This window comes from Typopeltis vanoorti, chromosome 11, assembly GCF_054136105.1.
Source record: "Typopeltis vanoorti isolate ZY-2024b chromosome 11, IOZ_Tvanoo_1.0, whole genome shotgun sequence".
NCBI lineage: Eukaryota > Metazoa > Arthropoda > Arachnida > Uropygi > Thelyphonidae > Typopeltis > Typopeltis vanoorti.
Window position 1 is genome coordinate 8,000,059 of NC_143559.1, and position 24,393 is coordinate 8,024,451.

At 36.6% G+C, this 24,393-nt stretch overlaps 1 protein-coding gene across 4 annotated transcripts in view; it reads left to right on the forward strand.

Moving 5' to 3' along the window:
- Positions 1 to 24,393, forward strand: part of LOC150101288 (COMM domain-containing protein 4) — a 228,949-nt gene that overhangs the window by 148,917 nt on the left and 55,639 nt on the right. For all 4 annotated transcript variants that reach the window (XM_090400289.1, XM_090400287.1, XM_090400288.1 and 1 more), the window contains one exon: positions 5,125 to 5,205. In XM_090400289.1, coding sequence (XP_090256415.1) covers positions 5,125 to 5,205 — 81 coding nt within the window. The remainder of the gene's footprint in view (positions 1 to 5,124; positions 5,206 to 24,393) is intronic.

Sequence of the window (24,393 nt, forward strand, 5' to 3'; positions counted from 1 at the left end):
AAAGAAAAACTTCCAAGCGAAGGTGCTTAGGGTAATTTGCCTCGCCTTTTCTCCTCTTCTTGGGCTCTCCGAAAATGCCTGGACGACTGCGGCTTTTGTCTGCTGTCTCGAAATAGTTCCAATCTGCCGTCTTGAAAAGTTTCCAGTCTTGGACAGGAAACTTTTCTCCGGCGATTGGAACTTCTCCTTTTGGCAATTTTAAGCTCTGTCTCTGCAACTGCTGGAAGCTCTCTATCTCTCTGGCGACGTCTGGAACCGGGCAGCTCTTTTCTCTAGTGACTTTTGGATCCAGGAAGCCCTCTCTCTGGTGACATCTGGAACCGGGCAGCCTCCCTATGCTTTGCTCTGTTTTTAATTATGCCTTCTCTGAGACCTCGCACGAAGTTTGTAACCCCCGAAGAATTCGGCATGATTCTTTTATCTTTCTGTTGATTGTGATTTGCCGGCCATCGGAAAGTTGTTTGAACCTTTCTGACTGACTTTGGAGGTGTTTATGTGCAGAGCTTGTAAGTCTTTCTCATACACACAAAGTGTATAAACAACCTTTCTTATGCTGCCAGGTAGATCTATTACATACAGCTCCTGCGGCAAAAACATTGCCTTTGTTATTAACACTCTAACATATTCTTATTAAAGTAGTATATACAGTTAATTTCCAAAGGGCTATTTACAAAAACATCTAGTACAAAATATACAGAGACAAACAAGGTTTAATTTTACATCATTCTTATGGGACTTGACCTAAGTAAAAAATCTGTGTAATGTGCTTTGGAATATTTAAACTTCAATCGAGTTTTTACAGCCCCTTATAAAGTATCACAATTTTGTTCATCTAGTTTTACCAACTTTTACCACCTTCACCACCACTCCTGATATACTGATTATTAGCCTGTGATTTTATACTTCTGTCTCGAAGCCTCCTTTATGCTGTGGCTATTTTGCCCTCTTTCCGCTCCATTAGAGTCTTACCAGAACTGAGGCTTAAATTAAACCTCTTGGTCATGCACATTCTCATAACAGACAGACCAATATGCCTCATAATCCCATGACTGTGCTCACAGTAAGGTTCTGCAACATCCTAAACACCTCTGTTTCTTCCATCTCTATATTCGCATGAGTCAGTGACACATCCGGCATTACTGTATCACACCCAAGATGATACACCTTTGCAAAATGATTACTTAGTAACTTAACTATTTGATTGCTTTTGTTACTTCCTTATCATCAACACTTTTTCAAGTCATCCTTCCATAATCATTCCTTCTTTTACTTGTCACATAGCAAAAGAAATCTTAGGACTTTGTTTCTATTGAACTCATCAGCTAACTTCCTCTCATAATTAAGTTTGGCCTTCCTTACCATACATGTAACCCTCCTTGCCTGTGCCTTGTACTGTTAATGGGATGTTGATAATTTTTTTTATACTCCCTCCACAACCTTTTCTTTATCTGCAACTCCTTCTCATCATCAAATTCCTGCCATGTACCCTCAAGGGATGTACAGGATATGATAGTACTACATAAAAATTTACGTCATTACTAACTTCCTATCTATAATTTTCCTCCACATGAGTCTGTTACCTGTCAAGACTCCAACATTATCAGATCTTCTAAGGCACTTTTTACTGTATCAATCCACGTATATCTTGGTCTTCTTCTGGATCTTTTTCCTGCCAACCTGGCAGAGAACATTTGTTTTGCTAATCTCTCCTCTCCCAATCTGTTTAAGTAACCATATCACCTGAGATTAGCTCTGCTAATGCATTCCTGGATGCTGACAATGTCAAGTTCTTTCCTAATATCTTTGTATTTTTAATATGATATTGCCATGATGGTACAACATGATGGCGCAACCCCCTTCTGAATAATGTTATTCATTCATCTCACTCCTACTTTATTTTTCTTCCTGACTCTTGGTATGTACAGTCTGATACTGCTTTCCTTAACAACCCCCTTGAAAACCTCCTATGCACCACTAACATTTCTCCCCTCCAAGTTCTCATGCCATGGCACTGTTGAAAGCAGACTCCTCAGCTTGTGTTAATCTCAGCTTTTGTAATTTCACATATTCCTTAAGAAAAAATTCTATATGTCTGGTAGTTCCCCAGGACAAGACCACATGTTAGCTTTCCCCAAGTGGGGACATTGTGTTAGTTATTGATTAGTTACTGATATGTTTTCTGATGCTATGACCAGATCCCAACACTCTCAGACCTCTTATCCTCTCTATTACATTCTGTCTCAGGTAATTATCTCTTAGCAACTCTATAAATTCCATTTCCTTTCTTCCTTGTGACCATTACTTCTCCCATTACTTTTCATTGCACACACTCACTTAATTTGTTACTAAATAATTTATCATTCTCATTCATTATCCTGTTCAAATCCTCCATCCCCATACATTCTATTCCATAAAAGACATTGGACCATATCAAAATGCTGCTATGTAAACTATACATATTAGTCAGAATTTCAAAAATATAAACTATATTCCAGTCATTTAAAAATTTCACTTCCTTTGTCTCAGGAGAACCTGTACAGCACATTTACTCCATATGCTTCTATCAGTTATATTTGGGTACAACATGATGGCAACCCCTTCTGAATAATGTTATAAAGAAGGCACACTTCCTATGAGACTGACCACACTTATCTGTTAAGTCTTGATACTCACTTAAACTTGAAATCGTAGACAAACCAGATGTATCATCATATATCTCATAAATGCTTCATTGTTTATATGAATCAAATACACTAGGTGAAATAGTAGATACATTAGAATATGTGAAATGGTATACATAATCCTTTGTTGCATACTTGGCATCAGGTGCAAAAGGTGACATCACAAATATACAGGATTATGATGATCTTAAGTAATCTGAACTAACTTGTGTTGCAACTACAGAAGAATCAGTAGGTTTTGATGTCTTCTCAAAACTAGGAAATAAAGAATTATTGTCATCAGGACATAAGATTGACTGAAGATTGATTGAATGAGTATTGACTGAAGCATCAGGAACTGGAAGGGGCAACACTAGTAAGGATAGATTCACTTGACAGCTGATCTTCATCAAACAAGGCAAGACCTCCTGGAGGTTGAGTAGATGGCCATACTCATTAAGCACCTCTGATTTCTTGTCACTTGAGATGTCAAATGATTTTTTTCAAATATTCACCTAGCTCTATTCAACTAAGTGGGATGAAACCAATATTTCCAGATGCTTAAGTCCTGACAACTTCTGACTAACATCATCTATATCAGATCATTGGAGCACCCAGGGAGAGGGCCAAGGGGCACTGGCTCCCCCAAAAGAAAAAGGAAAAAAAACAAGACTAGAAAATTTTCCAAAAATCTTTTCCTAATGAAATTTATTATTATTATTATTATTTTTTTTTTATTTCTGTTGTGTCGTGTCTTCTCTTTCTATACTACTGTACTTATGAATTAGCGGTCGCATAAGGTGGGAATACCCTCTAGCTCTCGAGAATCACGGCTCGAGAAACAACAGCGGGAAGGAGTCATGACAAGGGGCCATCCCTGGAAGTTACAAAAGGAAACTGTGGGAAAGAGGGTGAGGAGTGGTTTCTTTGCATGGAGGGTGGTTGAACCATGGAATGCATTGCCTGATGGAGTGGTGAGAGTGAGAACGGTCAATGCATTTAAGGAGTGGTATGATAGACTTTGTGTTTTCTAGGAGGGACCTCCCTTGAGGCTTGATAGACTTGTGTTTCTTAGAAAGGACCTCCCATGATGAGTGTTTTGACTCCATGGAGGTCTGAATAATAATAATAATAAACACACACACACACACTCACTCACTCACTCACTCACTCACTCACACACACACACACACACACACACACACACACACACACACACACACACACACACACACACACACACACACACACAGCAAAGTCTATTTCCGATGTCTGCTTATAACTCGAAAACGAACTGACTGATTTTAATTATTTTTTCACCAATAGATAGAGGATGTTTCAAAGATGATTTATGTGCATTTTCATCGATGATGTACACTTCCAGATTATGGAACTGTGATTATTATTATTGACTACCTGGAGGTCTCTGATGATTATAATGATAATAATAATAATATTCAATTATTTATTAAATTAAATGAATGACTTCAGCATCATTTATTTTTTTATATCAATCATTCAGTTTTACATCAAATAGTTCATACATATTTGCATTAAAAAAATCACTTTTGTTGAATTACTTCACAGGTGCATAGAGGAAGCTATGGTTAAAAGCAAATGGTTGTTTGTTTTAACCTCTTTGGTCATCATCAGTTTAGTTTAAAATTATTTACAGTGCAGTCCAGAAAGAAGACAAGTGAATTTGAGAATAAGAAATTCATAAAGGAAGCAGAAATCATTAACATTATTTGAAAAGCATGAAATTTTTAGCCTTCAGGAATTTAATGAAATTGATGGAACCTTCTCTTAAGTTTCATTTGTCCCAGTCTGTGCTAAGCACCTTCTTAAAGACTGCTCAAAAAGTTCATGTTACATTATGGAGTTCAAACTATTTCCAGGATTGTAATCCCAATTCATGATGCTGAGCCTCTATGAAATTAGGGTTTGTTTTACAACATTTTGCTTAGTAGATTTCCAGGAACCAGTTAGATTGTAAATGTGGAGGTTGGTTGTTGTATATAAACTTTTTTATTTGGAAGTAAAAGTAGCAGCTGTAATGTTGTAAATCTCATGCCCTCTCTAGAACTGTATGTTTATGTCAACAAGATGTGGAATTTTATCAGATTACTGATGCATTTAGGCACACTAGTCACACATCTAAAGTCCACTGTGTAGAGACCCTAAAAGCACCATTGAAATTTTTTTTGACTGCCCCGTAGTTAACATCTAAAAAAATATGTTAATTGCAGCAAACAGATAATATATATATTTTTTTAAAATATATTTATTTTTCACAAATTACAGTCTAGAGTTCTCAAACTGACTTATTGTGCTAGTGAGTTAGGTAAGCTTTTGTTAATCATTGACTGTTCTTATTTATCCAGTCTGTAAAATTTTAAATGTTTTTATGTAATTCAGTAATCTGCAAGTGATTATTCATGTTTATCTGTGATTTGAATTTCAGAGCATGCATCAGCATTATGTAAAGTTTTTGCTGAAAAATATTATGATATTCAACAACAGCTACGGAAAGAAAGTTTGAAATGTAAGATATCTCAAAGTTTATAATTTTAATTAGAAAAGTAAAATTTGTCTTCAAGTGAATACTTCAGTCATACACATTTCAGCTGTTTGCAGTGACACGATCACAACAAACACTAATATTGTTAATCATCTTATTAGTTCAGGTCAAGTGTTAATAACATGTAAAATTTCAGTATGCAAAACTAAATTTTTAAGTGATGGGATCACATAAAGTTGAATTATTATTATTAAGAGAGAGACCTCCAGGGAGTCAGAGACTCATCGAGGGAGGCCACATACTAAACACACCAGCTATCATACGTATTCTTGAATTCATTCACACTGCTTGCACTCACAACATCCAATGGCAATCCATTCCAATCACGCACCACCCTATGAGAGAAAAATCTAGCTCTCACCCCCTTCTTAGCAGCATTCATTCTTAGCTTCCAAGGATGCCTTCTTGTCCTTTCCCTGCCCTCCATAAATTGAAAAATTCCATCAATTGAAATCCCTTTCAGAAGTTTGTAAGACTCAATCATATCACCCCTCTTTCTCCTGTTTGCTAGTGTCTGCACTCTACAAATTCTCAATCTGTCTTCATAATCAGTATTCCACAATCCTGATATCATTTTTAACACTCTCCTTTGCAATCTCTCCAATATATCAGAATTACAACGGAAACATGGAGACCAGACCTGCACACAATAGTCAAAGTGAGGTCTTATGAAGGCCTTGTTAAAGAGGCAAAATGACATCCTTATCTTTACATGTGAATGTTCATTTAACATTGCAATAATCTTTTGAGTTGTATTTGCAATCTTTGCCGCATGACTTCTGAACTTCAACTTCCTATCTACTAACACTCCAAGATCCCTAGTCTCATCAGTTTCTTCAAGCATTGGGACCAAGAGATGTTTAGACAGTTAAGTTTGGCAGACAGAAGAATGATTGTTATGGGAGATTTTAACTACAGTAGTATAAATTGGAGAGAGGAAGATGCATGTAGCAATAGGGGAATGGAATTTCTAGCATTCTTGAGGGACAAATGTCTTAGGCAACATGTAACAGAGGGAACAAGAGGTTCAAGAGTTTTGGATTTGGTTATAGCATCAGAAGAGTTGATAATAACTGAGATGACATCTTTCCCACCAGTTGGAGAGAGTGCCCATATGGTTTTGACTTGGAAAATGAATAGACATGCAGGAGTATCAAAGAGACAGGAACGTATGTGGAATTATAAAGCAGGTGATTATAATAGTCTTAGACGTCGACTTCGGGAAGTTTCATGGAGGGAGGAATTGGAAGGTCGGGATATCATTAGTGCGTGGGAAATTGTGAAAGAATATTTGTTAGCAGCAACAGTAAGCTGTATTCCACAAGTGAAGAAGGAGAGGACACAATTTGATGTAAAGTGGATGACAAACAATATTAAACAGGAACTGCATGCAAAAAAAGGCTATGGAAGAGATATAAGGAGACAGATGAAGAGCAGATGCATGAAGAATATAAGACACAGGCCAGAAGAGTGACTAGTATGGTAAGGAAGGTGAAGCTGGAATATGAGAGGAAATTAGCCCTAAGATCCAAAGAAAATCCTAGGGAATTTTTTAGCTATGTGGCCAGTAAGAGGAGAAATGACTAAGGAAGAATGATATTGTGGGATAAAAATGGGAATAGAGTGACTGATGCAGATGACATAGTAGAATTGTTCAATGACCACTTTATTGGAGTATTTCATCCTAGAGGAGTCAGTTTTAATGCTAGAGGGATAGGGAAGTTTCAAGGTTTAGAGGTACAGGAGGAGAGTGTGTTTCAAATACTGAGTACTCTAGATGTCAGTAAAGCTGTAGGACTGGATGGTATTTCACCACGAGTTTTGAGAGAATGTGCTAGGAAACTGACAGTGCGTTTGACCTGGCTTTTCAATGAAAGTCTGGCTACTGGAAAGGTGCCCATGAAATGGAAGGAAGGTAAGATAGTGCCATTGCATAAGGGCGGTAGCAGACTGGAAGTGTCTAATTATAGACCAGTTTGTGTGTCATCAGTAGTTAGTAAGATCTTGGAGAAAGTAGTGAAGGACCATATACATCATTGGGCAGATGAGGGTAATGTTATCTTTGAGAGTCAACATGGATTTGTGAAAGGGTGCTCTTGTTTTAGCAATATGCTAGCCTTTTATAATAAAGTTACAAGAACATTAGATGAGGGAAAGGCATGTACTGCAATTTTCTTAGATTTAGCAAAGGCATTTGACAGGGTGCCACATGATAAGCTGATATTTAAGTAGCAGCACATGGGTCTGGATGTCAGATTGGTCAACTGGATTCAGGATTGGCTGTCCGATAGGTATCAGCGAATTGTGTATGGTTGAGCAGTTTCAAGGAGGCAGAGGGTTACAAGTGGGGTCCCACAGGGCTTAGTACTAGGACCTATATTGTTTAACCTTTATATCAATGACATTGCCAGTGGATTGCAAGGGGATATTCAGTTGTTTGCGGATGATGCGAAGCTGGGAAGGATTATTAGTAATAGTGCAGATGTGGTAGCCCTGCAAGAGGATTTGAATAAGCTAGATAGATGGTCAAATGAATGGGGGTGTCAGTTTAATGCGGCAAAATGTAAGGTCTTGAGGTTTGGGAAACATCGATGGGATGCTGCATACTCTATGGGAGGAGTTATACTGGAGGAAGTAGGGTAGACAAGAGATCTGGGATTGATGATTGATAGAAACCTGAAATTTAGGGGACATATTGCAAAGTTTGTGAAGGTAACACAGAGGATTGCTACAATTATGAGAAGGATACTGACCTGCAGAGATAAAAGAGTTATCATTCAGTTGCATAAGTCTCTGATCAGACCACACTTAGACAATTGTTCTCGGATTTGGTCCCCAGAATTTGAAGGGGATAAATTAACTGTGGAAAGGGTATAAAGACGGATGACAAAGATGGTTTCAGGACTGTACAATTTTGGTTATGAGAATCGGCTGAGGGAATGTAGACCGCAGAGTTTGTTGGATAGAACAAGGAGAGGTGATATGATTGAGACTTTTAAACTGTTGAGAGGTGGTTACAGGGTTGACACTGAGGAGTTCTTTCGCTTGGTTGAACAGCGGGAAGGAGTGATGACAAGAGGCCATCCCTTTAAGTTATGAAAGGAAACTGTGAGCAAGAGGGTGAGAAGTGGTTTCTTTGAATGGAGGTTGAACCGTGGAATGCATTGCCGGATGGAGTGGTGAGAGCGAGAACAGTCAATGAGTTTAAGGACTGGTATGATAGATTTTGTGTTTCTTAGGGGGGGGGGGACCTCCCCTCGATGAGTCTTGACAGACTTTATGTTATGAGGGACCTCCCACGATGAGTGTCTTTTGACTCCCCTGAATAATAATAATAATAATAATAATAAATAATAATCCCACCAATATAGTACGACATTGGATATCTATTCACACCGAAGTGAATGACTTTACATTTACTGACATTGAACTGACATCCATTTTCTGTGCCCACAATTCCAGTCTATTCATATCATTCTGCAAATGCTGCATATCAGTACCATTCCTGATTACCTTACCTATCTTTGCATCATCAACAAATAGCTGTGTGTCGCTTGTCAAATCCTTCCCGATATCATTAATTAATGATAAAATAAAAATAAAAATAAAACATTTATTTATTATTATTATTTGATTATTATTTATTATTGTCGTATCTCTATATGTTGTTTAGATTTTTAATCGCTGCAGGTTGTCCATTCAGCGTAAAAAACATCAATGTATAGTTCTACAACATTTAAATGAGTAAATACTTCACAGACCCCCCGTGGCTCCTTATCAGTTTTGTCAGAACTTATCCGGATGTACGGAATAATGGGATGAAACATTTTCGTTCCATCAAAAATACAAATAAACTGTGTGCCTACATTTCCAAGAATACTAAATAATTACAGGGATACTTCTTAAGAACTGAGTGGCTTACCAGATTATAGGATTACCAGGAATAGGTACCCTTTCACTCGATGCCCCTAATGCAGTTTCTAGTAAGTTTGCAATATAACACTTTTACTTAGTGTCCTTTTGCATTTTCTATTAGATATTTTGCGTGGCATTTGAATTTTTGTTGTGAAAACGTCCTCAGCAATTGTATCGTCAGTTTGCCAGAATAAAAGGGTGATCCATCTTCCACATATTCACCGTAGACATACAATTCATTCGCAAGGTAAGCATTCATACGCATTTATGATCATATCGGTGGTTACTTATCTGCCCATATAATTTACTAGTTAATTTAGTACTATGACAAAGCTTGAATATAAAATTAATAATAAATTTATTTTTTAACAGATCTATTAGCATGGAATTTTCACTGACACAGAAAGGAAACCAAGTTCTACTGTACCAAGGATATGAATATACCAAGTATAGGGGAAAACGAGAGTGGAATAATTATCTGGAGATGCAGAGTCTGCTTTGCCACCAAATGCAGGGCATTCTTGAGGACACAGGAAGAAAATATCATTGGAGAGGTTCCACAACACTGCCATAATTCTAATCCTCAAAAAGCACAGGCAAACATTTTAAAGGCTAGGATGAAGCAAAACATGAAGTCAGTTGGTGCAACTCCGAGGAATGTTGTGGGAAATATTTTATCAGAAGTGAATAGGGATGTTTTGGAACATTTACGAAAGCAATCCTCACTCACGTGAAGTCTTTTTAAACATGAAGGAACTACTTATATTCCCAATCCAGCTACAACTGATTTTCCTATCCCAGAGAAGTATGCTGACCTCATTTTGTATGATACAGGAGCTGATGACCCAGAAAGAATATTGGCAATTGGGAATGATGATCTGTTCTCAGAATTAAACAAGGATGTCATTTACGGAGACGGAACATTTGGTAAAGCACCTAGCATATTTTTTCAGCTGTATACATGGCATGCTAAGATTGGCAGTTCATATCCTCCATGTATTTATTTTCTTTTGCAAAAAAAGAATATGGATACATACAACAGAATGTTTACCATATTGCAACAACTGGTGCCCAATATAACACCCCAAAAGATTCTGCTGGACTTTGAAAAAGCATGTATGTCTGCTACTCAAGTTGCTTTTCCACATACAGAAGTAAAAGGGTGCTACTTTCACCTTTGCCAGAGTGTTAATAGGAAGATCAACAGTGTTGGCTTAAAGGAAGTGTACGAATCTGATATTGACATGAAGTTGAAACTGAAGTCCCTACTTGCTCTCTCCTTTGTGCCAATAACAGATGTAAGAATCGTCTTTGACCAACTAGCTGCCACATTTCCAGATGAGGATAACTACAATGAAGTTCTCACATATTTCTACTCAACCTACATCGAAGGAGTTGCAGGAAGATCACCTCTCTTTCCAATTAGAATATGGAGTCATTTTGAGGCTGCTGCTGAGAGATGTCCTAAGACTACAAATTGTTGTGAAGTTTTTCACAACGCCTTAAACTCATTGTTTCATTGTAGTCACCCAAGCATTTGGAACCTATTAGATGGATTAAGACGAGATATAGCTTGCCAGCAATTATTATTAGCCAATGCCCATACAGGTCGCCCAGAAGTCAGAAAAAAGAGGTATGAGATCCTTAGTAATCAAGTGGCAATAGTTGTGCAGGAATATCAAAATCAAGAAGATAAATTGAGGTTTTTATGCCGAATGGCCAGCCTGCAGTGATTAAATTTTTTTTTTATATATATTTCTTTTATATTTTGTTTTATATAGATATTTCATTGATAAATAGATACGACATATCGAGATACGACACAAATAAATGTTTTATTTTTTCCCCTGTTCTGCAGTGATTAAATTTTTTTTTATATATATTTTTTTTTATATTTTGTTTTATATAGATATTTCATTGATAAATAGATACGACATATCAAGATACGACACAAATAAATGTTTTATTTTTTCCCCTGTTCTGCAGTGATTACATTTTTTTTTATATATATTTCTTTATTTCTTTTATATTTTGTTTTATATAGATATTTCATTAATAAATAGATATGACATATCGAGATACGACACAAATAAATGTTTTATTTTTTCCCTTGTTCCGCAGTGATTACATTTTTTTTTTTATAAATTTCTTTTATATTTTGTTTTATAAAATATTTAAAAGGGAGAGATAAAGCTGTTTGTTCCAATGATACAGCTATTCTGTACATCTTTTGTTTTATATAGATATTTCATTAATAAATAGATACGACATATCGAAATACGACACAAATAAATGTTTTATTTTTTCCCCTGTTCTGTTTTGTCATAATCCTGTTTTGTCACTGTTTTCTTTTTCCTCACTGTTCCGTTTCTTCATGTTCTGTTTCTTCCGGTCACCTATGCAACAGTCTACCATGTTGTATTCTGTCAAAAGCCTTAGCAAAATTCAACAATATCATGGTGTATCCATTCCCCTTGTCTAGTTGAATGGTAACATTATTATAAAATGTGAGACATGAAATGAGAGACATGAAAAACATTTGTGTAAAATGAATACACATATTACTCAGAAAATATATTATAAAAGTATCCCTTTCCTATTGATAAAACTCCTATAAAACTCATGATTTTTAGAATTAAAAAATCATTAAAATCCATTGTAATGCTTGATTTTGAAATTGCTGGTTATGCCTCTGTTATCCAGTGATAAAGGAGATAATCTGAGAGACATGAAAGTTGCAAGATGTTTGGAAATGTCGAGGAAGGGATAGAATTTCACACCAGACTCTGTGGAGCCTATCTCAGTCACTTGTAACATAATGATCCTGAAGGAACTGTATAGCTTTGCAGTTAACCAGCACTGGCTGATTTTTGAAGCAGTATATAATGAACCTGCTGCATATATGTTGATTTTCTGTGACTGTTTAGCCAGTGTGACCTTATAACCAGTGATACCGAATTTCACCAGACACAGCAGAATCTTGTGTTTTTCAATTAAACGCTTTTATGTGTGGAGCACAGATTACTTGGATGGTAACCAATGATATGATTATTTGGTTTAGCTGTACTTAAGTTATTTTTCATAACATATCTACAACTGGTCCAAACATGCCCTCATTATTTTGATTTAAAATTAACAACAAACATATTGATAATCTTTGAAGTTTGTTTTTTTAATTGTGAGAGTATGTGTCCTTTTAATGCTTCAGAGACTTATGTATGGGGAACACGTTAAAATTAATGTCTGGTATATTTATCACCTGGAGACTTGAACAAAATCATGATCACTAATTTTGTGTGCATTGTAGCACATGTCTAAAAAGAGAATGAAATAAAATTATTTGATGTTACAGTAACTATGTTAAGAACAAGTAAGCTAACAGTCAGTAACAAGGAACATTTAAAATAGTTGAGTAGTGTTGCATATGTGTGCAATTCACAATGTATTATGATGTCTAGCAGTGTAATGCATGTAATGTCAGAGATTTGTGTGCTGGGTTTTGATGAAACAAGGTTAGACCTTTAATGTGATAATTCCTTATTTCTTGTTACATCAGGGTTCCTTAACATTTCGTATGATTCCTCTGAATGCCCTAAAGAAAAATTATGATCATTATATGCTATTTCTGTATATGTTGCTGCAGAGGATTTGTCTCTGTTGGATGTGAAGTTAGTCCTAATTTATGTTTTCTTACTTCTCTACATTCTTCATATATTCTAACAGGAATCTCTCTCTCTCTCTCTCAAATGGCCTATTTATTCCACACAGCACATTCCACATGAAGAAATGAATTTGTATACCCCAGGTTTTTGAGTAATGGATGGGGAGGTCTTAATTTTGCTTAAACAGGAGAATGCCACCTTTATTTCCTGTTGTCACAATATTTTTAAGATCATTTGTGTGATGGTTGGATTTAACAGAGTGATACTTCTTCTTTTGTATTCTTGTTTTTATTGACTTTTAGATTTTAAGATGTTATCTGCCATTTTTTTAAATTATAACCATTTTGCTGAAAAATGAGGCTGAGATGTTTAAATTCTCTTGGTTTTTCTTATATTATGTATCTGTGCTGGAGTTTTATGACTTATTTTCTATGATGGTGGGAAGATGTTGCATGGAATCTTTCTGTGTACTAAGAGCAGAAATCATAGGACTACTACAAAAACTATTTCCCCAATGCTGTGATATTATTTAAACACTTCATCAACAACACATTCTTCCAGTTCCAGGATAATGGAAAGAGGGCTTAGTGATGTATTTGTCACCAATCTGTTCATGTTTGAGAAACGGGCCATAGAATTATAATATGTTACTAAACCTTTGGCTCTGCCACATGGATGGAATTCATCTTTAGGCTTGGCTTGACAGAACAATTATAGGACTGACAGTCATCTTAAAAACATTCATCTTCTCATAAAGTTCATCACTGCTGAATTAGAAAATAATGGATCCCTACTTTTTTTTTTTAAGATAATTTGTCTATGTCTGATTAGAAAAAACTGTTCAGTCTACAGAAAGACTTACGCAAACAGAAAGCTCCCATAATCATATGCCACAGAAAACAGGTATTATGAAAAACTTGCACGATGTCATGTAGACATCTCCAGTAGTGCAGAAAAAGAAACCATAAACTGAAACACTTTAGTCTCATCCTTCCATGAAACATTTATAATTAAGAAATTGTAGAGAGTATCATAAAAGAACTGATAGTCAGGATAAAATAGGAATATAAAGAAGCAGTATTGATTCCTTACATCTAGTCTGTCATAGAAAAAAATCTCCAAGATTTTAACACCAAGGAATAAAAGTGGCATTATCCTATTTAAAAGTCTTAAGTTCCCATCTTTAAAAACATTCCCTATGCAAAAAAATTAGGAGTATATATACATAATAATTTCTTTGTGTGGAATGTGCTATGTGGGACAAACAAGTCATTCAAGAGAGAGAGAGAGAGAGAGAGAGAGAGAGAGATATGCTTGTCATATCAAGGACAAATGAAAAGAAAACAGCTTAAATCAGGACTAGCTGTACATACAACAGAGACAGTCATGAAGTACTGTGTCAGAACACAGGAATGGCCTATATGATGATTTTCAAGTTTCACTACAGGTTATAATTCAAATGACTGGCTTTATTCAAGAATGATTGGAAATGTTAAGAAACACCAGCTAACATAACCAGAAACAGTGAGTTAATATTATTATATGATTATCTCCATGGAGTTCAGAAGACTCATCATGGGAGATCCAAGCAGGCCTTTATACACACAATATCTGTCACACCTCTCCTTAAACTCATTCCCTGTCAGGGCACTCACAACTAATTCTGGCAAACCATTCCACTCATTCATTACTCTCCAAATAAAAAATCTAGGCCATGCACCTTTGCTAGCTAGATGAGTTCCAAAATTGATCCCTTGTTCTCTCTCTCTCTCTCTCTATTCATAATGTATTGAAAAATGTCTTTTGTGTCAAATAACATCCTTTTAATAACTTCTGTCATGTTTCCCCTATTACTTAAACTTTGCAATCCACACACCTTCAACATGTCTTCATGGGTAGCATTCCACAGACCTATTACCAGCTTCATCACTTGTCTCTCTGAATTCTCTCTACCACCTCGTCCTGATTCTCAAGAAACCCTGGGGACAAAGCCTGCTAACAATAAAGATAGGGATAATAACTTCCCTATCTTTATTGTTAGCCCATTTTTAAATGTCAAAGTAATCTTTTGATCTGTTTTCCAATTCTCTTTCCAATTTTTGCCGTATGCTCTCAGAACTTCAGCTCTCTGTTGGCCACTATTCCCCAGCCTCATCATCTTCCTGCATTCCAGTAATGTGCAACATGTAATTTTTAAACCCAGAGTTCATAATTTTGCATTTTGCAACATTAAATTGATAACCATTCCTCTTTGTCCACAATGCCCATTTATTTAAATCATACTGCAGGATATTTGCTTTATACATCCAGATATCGCCATTCTATGATTAAGGGTAAGGAGAGTGGTATGCATGAGGAGTGCTTGTCTGGTGGGACAATAGAAAGAGTGGCTTTAGCAATAAAGAGAGGGCATGAAGCAGACAAGATGATAGTTATGGTGGGTACAAATGACCTGAGTGGTGGTATAAATCGGGTAGGAAAAGATTTAAGAACATTGTTAGATATTGTGAAGAGGAAAAGTGTCAATGGGAGGATAGTGTGTGTGCTGCCTCGTTTTGACAATTACGAGTTAAGTAGAGGAGCGATGATAATGAATGATATGATTGCAAGAATGTGCAAAAAAGAGGTCTGAAATTTGTTGATATTTGGAGTGTGTTTGAAGGAAAAAGACAGTTGTATGCTAGAGATGGGCTGCATCTGAACATGGAAGCACATAAGCGATTGAAGAAGTTACTGTCTTCTGAACAAGTTGAAGTAATTGGGCAGGGAAACTAATATTGAAAAGGTTGAGTGTAAGAGAGAGAAACTTTAGCACTGATTGTATATTTATTGATCCTTATTCGCAGAATAAATTGCAGAAGAGAGGGGATGAAAATCGGCATGGGACAACTGAAATTAGTGACATATATCAGTTCTAAAGCTGGTACAAGATCTAGAGGGAATCTGCAATTTTTGTATACCAATGCAAGAAGCATTCGAAATAAGAGAGAAGATTTTTGGCATTAGTCAGTGCAATCTCACCAAAAGTTGTAAGCATCAGTGAAACTTGGCTGTCAGTAGAATATGTGGTCACTGGAACTGAATGTGATGGGTACAGTATTTTCAGGGAGGATAGAAAAGATAGAACAGGGGGAGGAGTACTGTTGATGATAGCTGATGTGTTGCAGCCAAAGAAAGTAGTATATCAAGATGATAGACATGAATGAGAGATCATTTGAGGCAGTCTGGTGTGAGTTAATGACCAATGCAACCAAATATACAGTTGGATGCTGCTATAGGGCAGGGAGTACAGGGGGGGGGGATATTGAATTCATGCATCAGCAAATTAGTGCAGGTTTAGTGATTATTATGGGGGATTTTAATTATGGTGATGCAAATTGGAAGGAGAAAATATCACATAACAAAAAAGGAAATGGAGTTCATACATCGTCTACGAGATAATTCCTTGAAACAGCACATAACTGAAGGGACACGTGGTGCGAGAGTGTTGGACCTGGTTATTGGTTCAGAGGATATATGCATATGTCCTCGTTACCTCCAATTGGTGAAAGTGATTATGTGGTATTGACTTGGGAGGTTGCAAAATCTGTGGATTTTTCTGTTAAGAAGGGGTATATATGGAACTCCAGGTTAGGCAATTATAACAAGCTTCGGAGTGAGCTTGCAGCCATCCCATGGCAGAACATATTGCAGGGAAAAGATATTAGCAGTGCATGGGATAAAATCAGCGGGTATCTGAGGAAAGCAATATCAGATTGTGTCCCCATGGTTGGTCAGGAAGTCAAACAAGGCAGGCGTTGGATGAGCAGTAGTATCAAGCTTGACCTGCAAAAAAAGAAAATGTTATGGAGAATTTACAAGGAGAAAGGCAATCAGTACACCCATGAGCAGTACACGGCTCAAGCTAGGAAGGTTACCAGCATAGTAAGAAAAGCTAAATCGGATTATGAAAAGACCTTATTTGAAATCACTTTTCAAAAGTCTATCACCCAAGTGAGGATATCTCTGTACCTGCAGCAATAACTAATGGGAGAATTGAAGCTAAGAAATCAGAGGTATTTAATATATTGCAAAATTTAAATGCAAACACTGCTGTAGGCTTAGATGGAATATCAGCTCGGGCGTTGCGTGAATGTGCAAATGAATTGTCAACCCCTCTTACTTGGATATTTAATTTAAGTTTGAACACTCTGGTATAGTCCCTAGGGAGTGGAAGTTAGGCAAAGTGGTTCCTTTGCATAAGGGTGGCTCTAAAACTGCGGTAGTTAATTATAGACCAATCACCATCTCAGGAGTAGTGGTAAAAGTATTGGAAAAGTTGGTTAAAGACAAAATTCAAGAATGGGTGGATCAGGATATGATACTCTATAGAGGCCAACATGGTTTTGTTAAAGGTAGATCCTGCCTTAGCAATCTATTAACTTTTCATAATAGAATGACATCTGAGTTGGACAAAGGAACTGGCTATGCAGTGGTACTTCTGGATTTTGCTAAGGCTTTTGAGAGGATACCCCATGGAACACTGTTACGCAGATTGGAGCTGATGGGAATGGATACTAAATTGGTGATATGGATAGGAGAATGGCTCAGGGAGAGATACCAGAAGATGGTGTATGGAGGAGCCGAGTCCAGGATGAAGCAGGTGACCAGTGTTGTGCCTCTGGGCTCTGTGCTTGGGCCATTGTTGTTTAATTTGTATATAAATGATATAGGAAATGGCTTACAGGGAGATATTCATTTGTTTGCTGATGATGCAAAGTTGGGTAGCGCAATAAAAAATCAAGCTGATGTTGAAAGTTTGCAAGATGATTTAAATAAGCTGGTAGAATGGGCAAAAGGTAATGGATGTCAGTTCAGTGTGGAAAAGTGGAAAGTCATGCATTTTGGGATTAAAAGATTACCAGCTGTGTACTACATTGATGGAACAGTACTCCAAGAGATTGATGAGGCTAGGGACTTAGGGTTGTTGGTAGATAGGGAGATGAAGTTCAGAGGACACATTGCTAAGGTGTACAAGATTGCACATAGAATTACACACTGACATCCAGAGATAAAGAGGTTATTATTTCCCTTTATAAAGCTTTGATACTTCCACATTTGGATTACTGTGCTCAGGTCTGGTCACCTGGATTCCTTGGAGATGAGGAGGCTGTGGAGAGGGTTCAGAGAAGAGTGACTAAGTTGGTAAGTGATGTAAAAAATGCTCCCTACATTGATAGATTGAGAGCTTGTGGATTGCAGAGGTTGGTTGATAGGTGGAGAAGAGGGGATATGATAGAAACATTTAAATTACTGAACGGTTTTTATAGGATTGATGCAGGGGAAATGTTTCAGCTGTGTGATAGTGATGGAAGAACAAGAGGTCATCCCTGGAAATTAAAGAAGAGTGTGGTTAACAAGGGTGTCAGAACAAGGTTTTTTGCCTGGAGGGTGGTGAATGAGTGGAATTCATTGCCTGACTTAGTTGTGAGCTCTTCGTCTGTAAATGAATTCAAGAAGAGATATGACAGATATTGTTTTGCTAGTTTGGGTCTTCCGCGATGGGTCTACTGACTCCATGGAGATACCCGTAATAATAATAATATCCTTTATCCCTCTTTTCCTACCCAGTTTTGCATCAGCAAACTGAATATCCCCACTTAACTCATTCCCTATATTATTAATATATAAATTAAAAAGTAATGGTCTTGAGACGCTGCACTAGTCTCCTAGATTCCACTCCACCATTTGCTACAACTGTTGCAGTGGCTATCTTTACAATTCTTTAAATGCTTTTGCAAAGTTCACCAGTATCATGATGTAGCCATTTCCATTATTTAATTCTTCTAACAATCTCTTATAAAATATGAGTAAATTACTAAAGTAGGAACTACCTTTTACAATGCTGTTCTGTTTACCATAGAGTATTGTATTCCAATCCACCCTTTGTTGGATTAGGTCTTTAACAAATATTTCCAATAATTAACCGCATTCTTGAGATATTAATTGGACTGTAATTTGTTACGTCTGTCATGGAGCCATCTTTATGTAATGGAACTATCTGAACCTCTTTCCATTCTCTTGGAACCTTCCCAGCTGAGACTTTGATTAAACAGTTTCATTACAGCCAATTCACTTTTACACAAATAGTAAGTTTCTGTGGTGTTTTAGCAGTTCTGTAGATAGCTTCTGGTACTGAGACCACAGGTTTTATGATAAATAATGAGTTTAATAAATAACCCTACAACTTTTGTAAGTTTGATGACTTATGAAATTTGTAGGGTTATATTATGGGTTATAATTAAATTATGTAGAGTTATAGTTGTCTGTGTTCCAAACTACTGTTGCATTTCCTCTGTCTGAAGTTTGTCTAATAAACCTGAAGTTTGACTATAGATGCAGTCTTCAAAGTCTTTTGTAAGATGGTGTACTCTCTTTATTACTCAAAGAAACTAAAGTACCACATAGAAACATACCAAAATTGGAGTTAACAGCTCTTTAAGAATTATGACCAGATAAAAGCATCATCAAATTCCTGCCTTTAGCCTCAAAGGGGATGTACAGGATATGATAGTACTTAATGAAAAATTTGCATAATTACTAACTTCCTATCTACAATTTCCCTCCAGATCAGTTTGTTACCTGCCAAGACTCCAGCATTATCAGATCTTATATTTCTGTCTTCTAAGGCACTTTATATCATATCAGTCCACCTCTTGGTCTTCCTCTGGGTCTTTTTTCTGCCAAACTGGCAGGGAACACTTGTTTTACTAATCTTTCTTCTCCCATTCTGTTTTAAGTGATCATACCACCAGAGATTAGCTCTGCTGACACATTCCTGGATGCTGACAAATTCAAGTTCTTTCCTAATATCCTTTTTTTAATATGATATTGCCATTGATGCCATCTGTTCATGGCCGTAATCTTTCTCAGGACTCATATCTGTGGTCTCTAGTCTTTGGTCAAGTGTTTTACTTCTGACACAGCTCTCAGATCCCTAAGTTAAAATTGGTGTGAACACTGTCTTGTATACAGCTAATTTAGTGTTCTGACTAATTTCTCTCTTATTCCATATGAATTTATTCAATTGACTTCCTACCATACCAGAATTGTTGATTCTGTTGTCTATTTCCATATTTAATTTACCATCTTCACTAAAAATCGTGCCTAAGTAGCTGAAAATTTTCACTTGTTCTATAGGTTCTCCATTCACAATGCGGTTGATATTTGCAATTCTTCTGCCTATTTTCATTGTCTTTGTCTTGTTATTGCTGACCTTAATTCCATATCTATTACAACAGTTATTCAATTTAGTCAAGGAATCTTGCAGACTTGTAGCATATTTATTTAGAAGTATAACATCGTGTGCATAAAGCAAAGAGCTGACATTAACATTTCCAATTTTGATATCAGGTTCAATTCCACTTTCCTTCATAATATGATCCATATAGATAATGAATAACAAAGGAGATAATGTACATCCTTGTCTGACACCAGATTTAACATTAAACCATCTTCCTGTACTTCCTTCAATTCTAAATGCTGAATTACAACTCAAATAAAGAATAAGTATTGCTTGATATAATGCTCAATTGACACCATATAACTGTAGTGTATTGAATAGCTTCTCTCTTGGAACCTTGTTATATGCCTTTTCCAAATCGACAAAACTTAAATACGGATCTTTGTTATATTCCCATGCTTTCTCAACTATTTGTCGTAAAGTGAAGATCTGATCCTGACAGCCTCTATTTGGCCTGAATCCAGCTTGTTTTCTTCACCAAGCTTTTCTTCCACAATTCTTCTCAACTGTTTATCAAGTATACTTGCATAGATCTTGCCAGGAACACTCAGTAGGGAAATACCTCTGTAATTCTCGCATTCAGTTTTATTTCCCTTTTTATATATGGGTACTATGAGAGCTCTACTCCAATCATCGGGAATTCGTCCCACTGTCCAGGCTTACTGAACTATGCAGTGCAGCCACTGTAAGACTCTTATACCACCATACTTCAGCATTTCTGGTCGAATATCATCTACTCCAGCTGCCTTTCCATATTTCAAGCCTTTGATGGCTTTTTCTACTTCAAGTATGGATATGTATTCCTGAGTGCATGCCTGGTCAGTGTTTTTTACCACTGTGCTATCACTGCTTGTTTCATTTAGCAACTTTTCAAAGTAATTACTCCATACTTCAAAGTTATCTTTTTCTCCCGTTTTCATTTCACCTTTAACATCTCTAATTCCTTTTACAGCACTCTTTTTTCCATTGCTGAGTTTCTTCAACAACCTCCATATCTTGCCACCTTCTTGATATTTATGTTCTATGTTCTTACCAACGTCTTCCCATTACTTTTGTTTAGCTAGTTTTACACAATGTTTAGTTTTCTTACATTTGTCTCTGTATTCTCTAAGAGCATAAGCTGACTTATTTGCCAGGAATGTTTGATATGCTTTCTTCTTTTCCTTTACTGCCTCTTTATCTTCCTATATCCACCATGGAGATCTGATTTTTCTATCGTTGCAGGCAACCTCACCGGCCTCTCTGGCTGAATCAATCAGTGTTTTTTTCAGGGCTAGTCACTGAATCTCCAAGGTTTGGTTCCTGTTCTCAAACTCTTTAATTTTTTTCTTGAATAATGTTTGGGTATTTTAGTCTACAGTTCATATCTGAGAGCTGCTCAACTTTTATTTGCTTTAAAACTTTCTTTTATGTTCTGCTTTTCAATATGAAATTCAGTTTCATCCTGCTCAAGACGAAATGGTGATCACTTCCAATTTCACATCCTTTGTACGCTCTGGTGTCCTGTACCATGGAGAAAGTATCGCTATTAACAATAACATAGTCAATCAGACTTTTCTTATTCCTTGCCTCTTCTCTCCATGTGAATTTGTGCATATTTTATGTTGAAACATTGTGAGAGTAATAGCCAGTCAATGTCCTGAGCAAAAATCCAACAGGTATTTGCCATTATTTTTAGCTTTGCTCTTTTCTCCAAGTTTTCCCAAAATATTTTTGTATGTCTTACAATCATTTCATACTTTGCTATTTAGATCCCCAACGAAGACCAACTTTTCCTTTTCCATTGTGTCAGTTGCTTTCTCTAAAGCTTCAAAAAATGCCTCCACTTCTACCTTAGTAGAACCTTCTGTGGGACCATAGGCACAAATAAGTCTCATTGTCCAGTTTCCCATTTTGATATTGGCCCATATCACTCTACTTGCAATTTCTTGCCATTCAAGAAGATTAACCTCGTATTTAGTGTTGAATACTACGGTTACTCCTTCTTTTCCTTGATTGTCATTGCCTGAATATAATATTTTGTATTTATTGCTCAGAAAGATCTCACCAGTTTTTGTCTTTTTTGTTTCAGTCACCCCTATTATGTCAATTTGTTATTTATCTAATTCCTCAGCTAGCTCCATTTCTTTGCCATTCAGGATTCTTATGTTGATAGTGTCGATCTTGAATTCTGGTGATGTTGAGTTGTGGTGTGTTTTAAGATTTGTTCTACTAGCGAACTTTTCGCTCTTTGCCCTGGTTCCCTGGTGAAAACAACGTGCCCTTGTTTAACCAGGCGATGTGAAATTCTGTCATGTTATACCATCATTTCATATTTTGGTTTAAGCCAATAGGAATACAATTTGGTCGTCTAAATCCTAAATTGCCAGCTCATCCTCGTTCGTTCAATATCCAGTATTCAATATCATGGTGCACTTTGTTAGGTTCAAACCTAACAAAGTGCACCATGAGAAGGTGAGGATTGGACATTAATTAGGTCAGAAGCTCTGGTCGGTTCTCTGTATTCCTTTAAAGGCTGTGTGGAGGTCTCCTCCCAGTTATACAACTTTTGACCCTTAAGCACCCCCAGATAAAAACATAGTAATAGTTAAGGCAAACAAAGGAAATGCAGCAGTGGTTATGAACACAGATACATATGTAAGAAAAATTAACATCTTATAAGAAGATTCTAACACCTACTTATCCTTAGACCAGGATCTCGCATGGCATACACATAGTAAAACTAATGACTTGTTCAAAAAGTTACCAAATTGGCCAGAAGAATTAAAAAAAAATCCTTATCATCTAAACATGTTTTAGTTGCAAAAATCGATGGAGCACCAGAAATACACAAAACAGATATTCTGTTATGCCCAATAGTAGATGGGAAAGATTCCCCGACATCCAACCTGGCAAAGTATATGTCGTGACTGGTAGCTTCATACATAAGAATGACAGAATCATGTGCAAAGAATAGCTTATATTTTACTAAAAAGATAAAAGATTTAAATATAGAGCCTTCTGACATTTTAGAAAGTTTAGATACGGTCAGTCTTTTCACCAACGTACCTTCTGATGACACAGGATCTTCTTGTAAACTTTTTCTTACCAGACACAGTAAAACTATTCATGCTCTGTAAGACTGTTCATACCATCATTCATTACAAAAGATAGGCATTATCAAAATATTACATGATAGAGCATATAGGATATCTAATACATCAATTAACAGGGTTGAAAAACTGCATTACATGAGGCATAACCTTGCCCTTACTGGTTATGAACCCAAGAGGATCAACAAAATTCTTAATACACTGCCGACAACTCCTTTATTTAAACACAATTTTAAGAATGTAATCATGCCTACCTTACAGCAAGAATGTTACAAATTGGCAAAGTTGCTTCATGAGTACAACAGTAAAGTTGTTGTTTTTTTTTTATCATTGCGTAAAATCTCCAGATTCATTGCTCTTGTGGCCTTGCTATGTAGGCTAGATGGGAAAGTCAGGGAAGATCTGCATGTCTGAACATGTAAGAGACATCGACAAAAGAAGACAACATAAATCAGGTTTGGCATGCCATACAACTACCACAGGCCATTACACTGTTTTAGCGACAAACAAAAATGCCTTATATTGATCATAATTGTTTTACAAAGGAAGCTTCTGAAAGGCTGGGAATGACTACACAGTGCAACAAAAATCAAGGTTTAATCGTACAGCAAGTTTGGTCTGCTTTCATTAAAAATCTGACTGCTTTGAACCTAGGATATGAAACACAAAGCTACAGAATGTGACAACAGTAACTAGCATTATTCCAACATGGTAATTAATTTAATGTTTTTATTCTGGTTATTTATTTATATGTACCAATTGTGGAATTCTGATAACATCTAATATGTGTAATTAATTGTTTCTAGTCTCTTTTCTGTACAACTTTTGCTAATACCCCTGATCATGTAAGTCTGACGACTTATGAAACTTGTAGCATTATATTTTATTAAACTCCTTATTTATCTTAAAACATGTGGTCTCAATACCGGAAGCTGTCTACAAAATTCACTTTTACATTCTCATGGAAACCCTGTAACCCCTAGAGAGCGCGTCCCCTGTGTGGCGGATAGGGGAGCCCACCGTGCGTGCATGTGTGTGTGTGGTGGGGGTGGTCCGAATATACTGAATAAGGACTTGTGGACTAACAGGGCCATAAGGGACAATCATCTTGATTGTAAAGGAAGCGGCACTCCCATGGACCTAGCTGGATCTATCCTCTCCTTCTTCTACTTTGAGGAAGATCCACTTACTTTAATCTTTC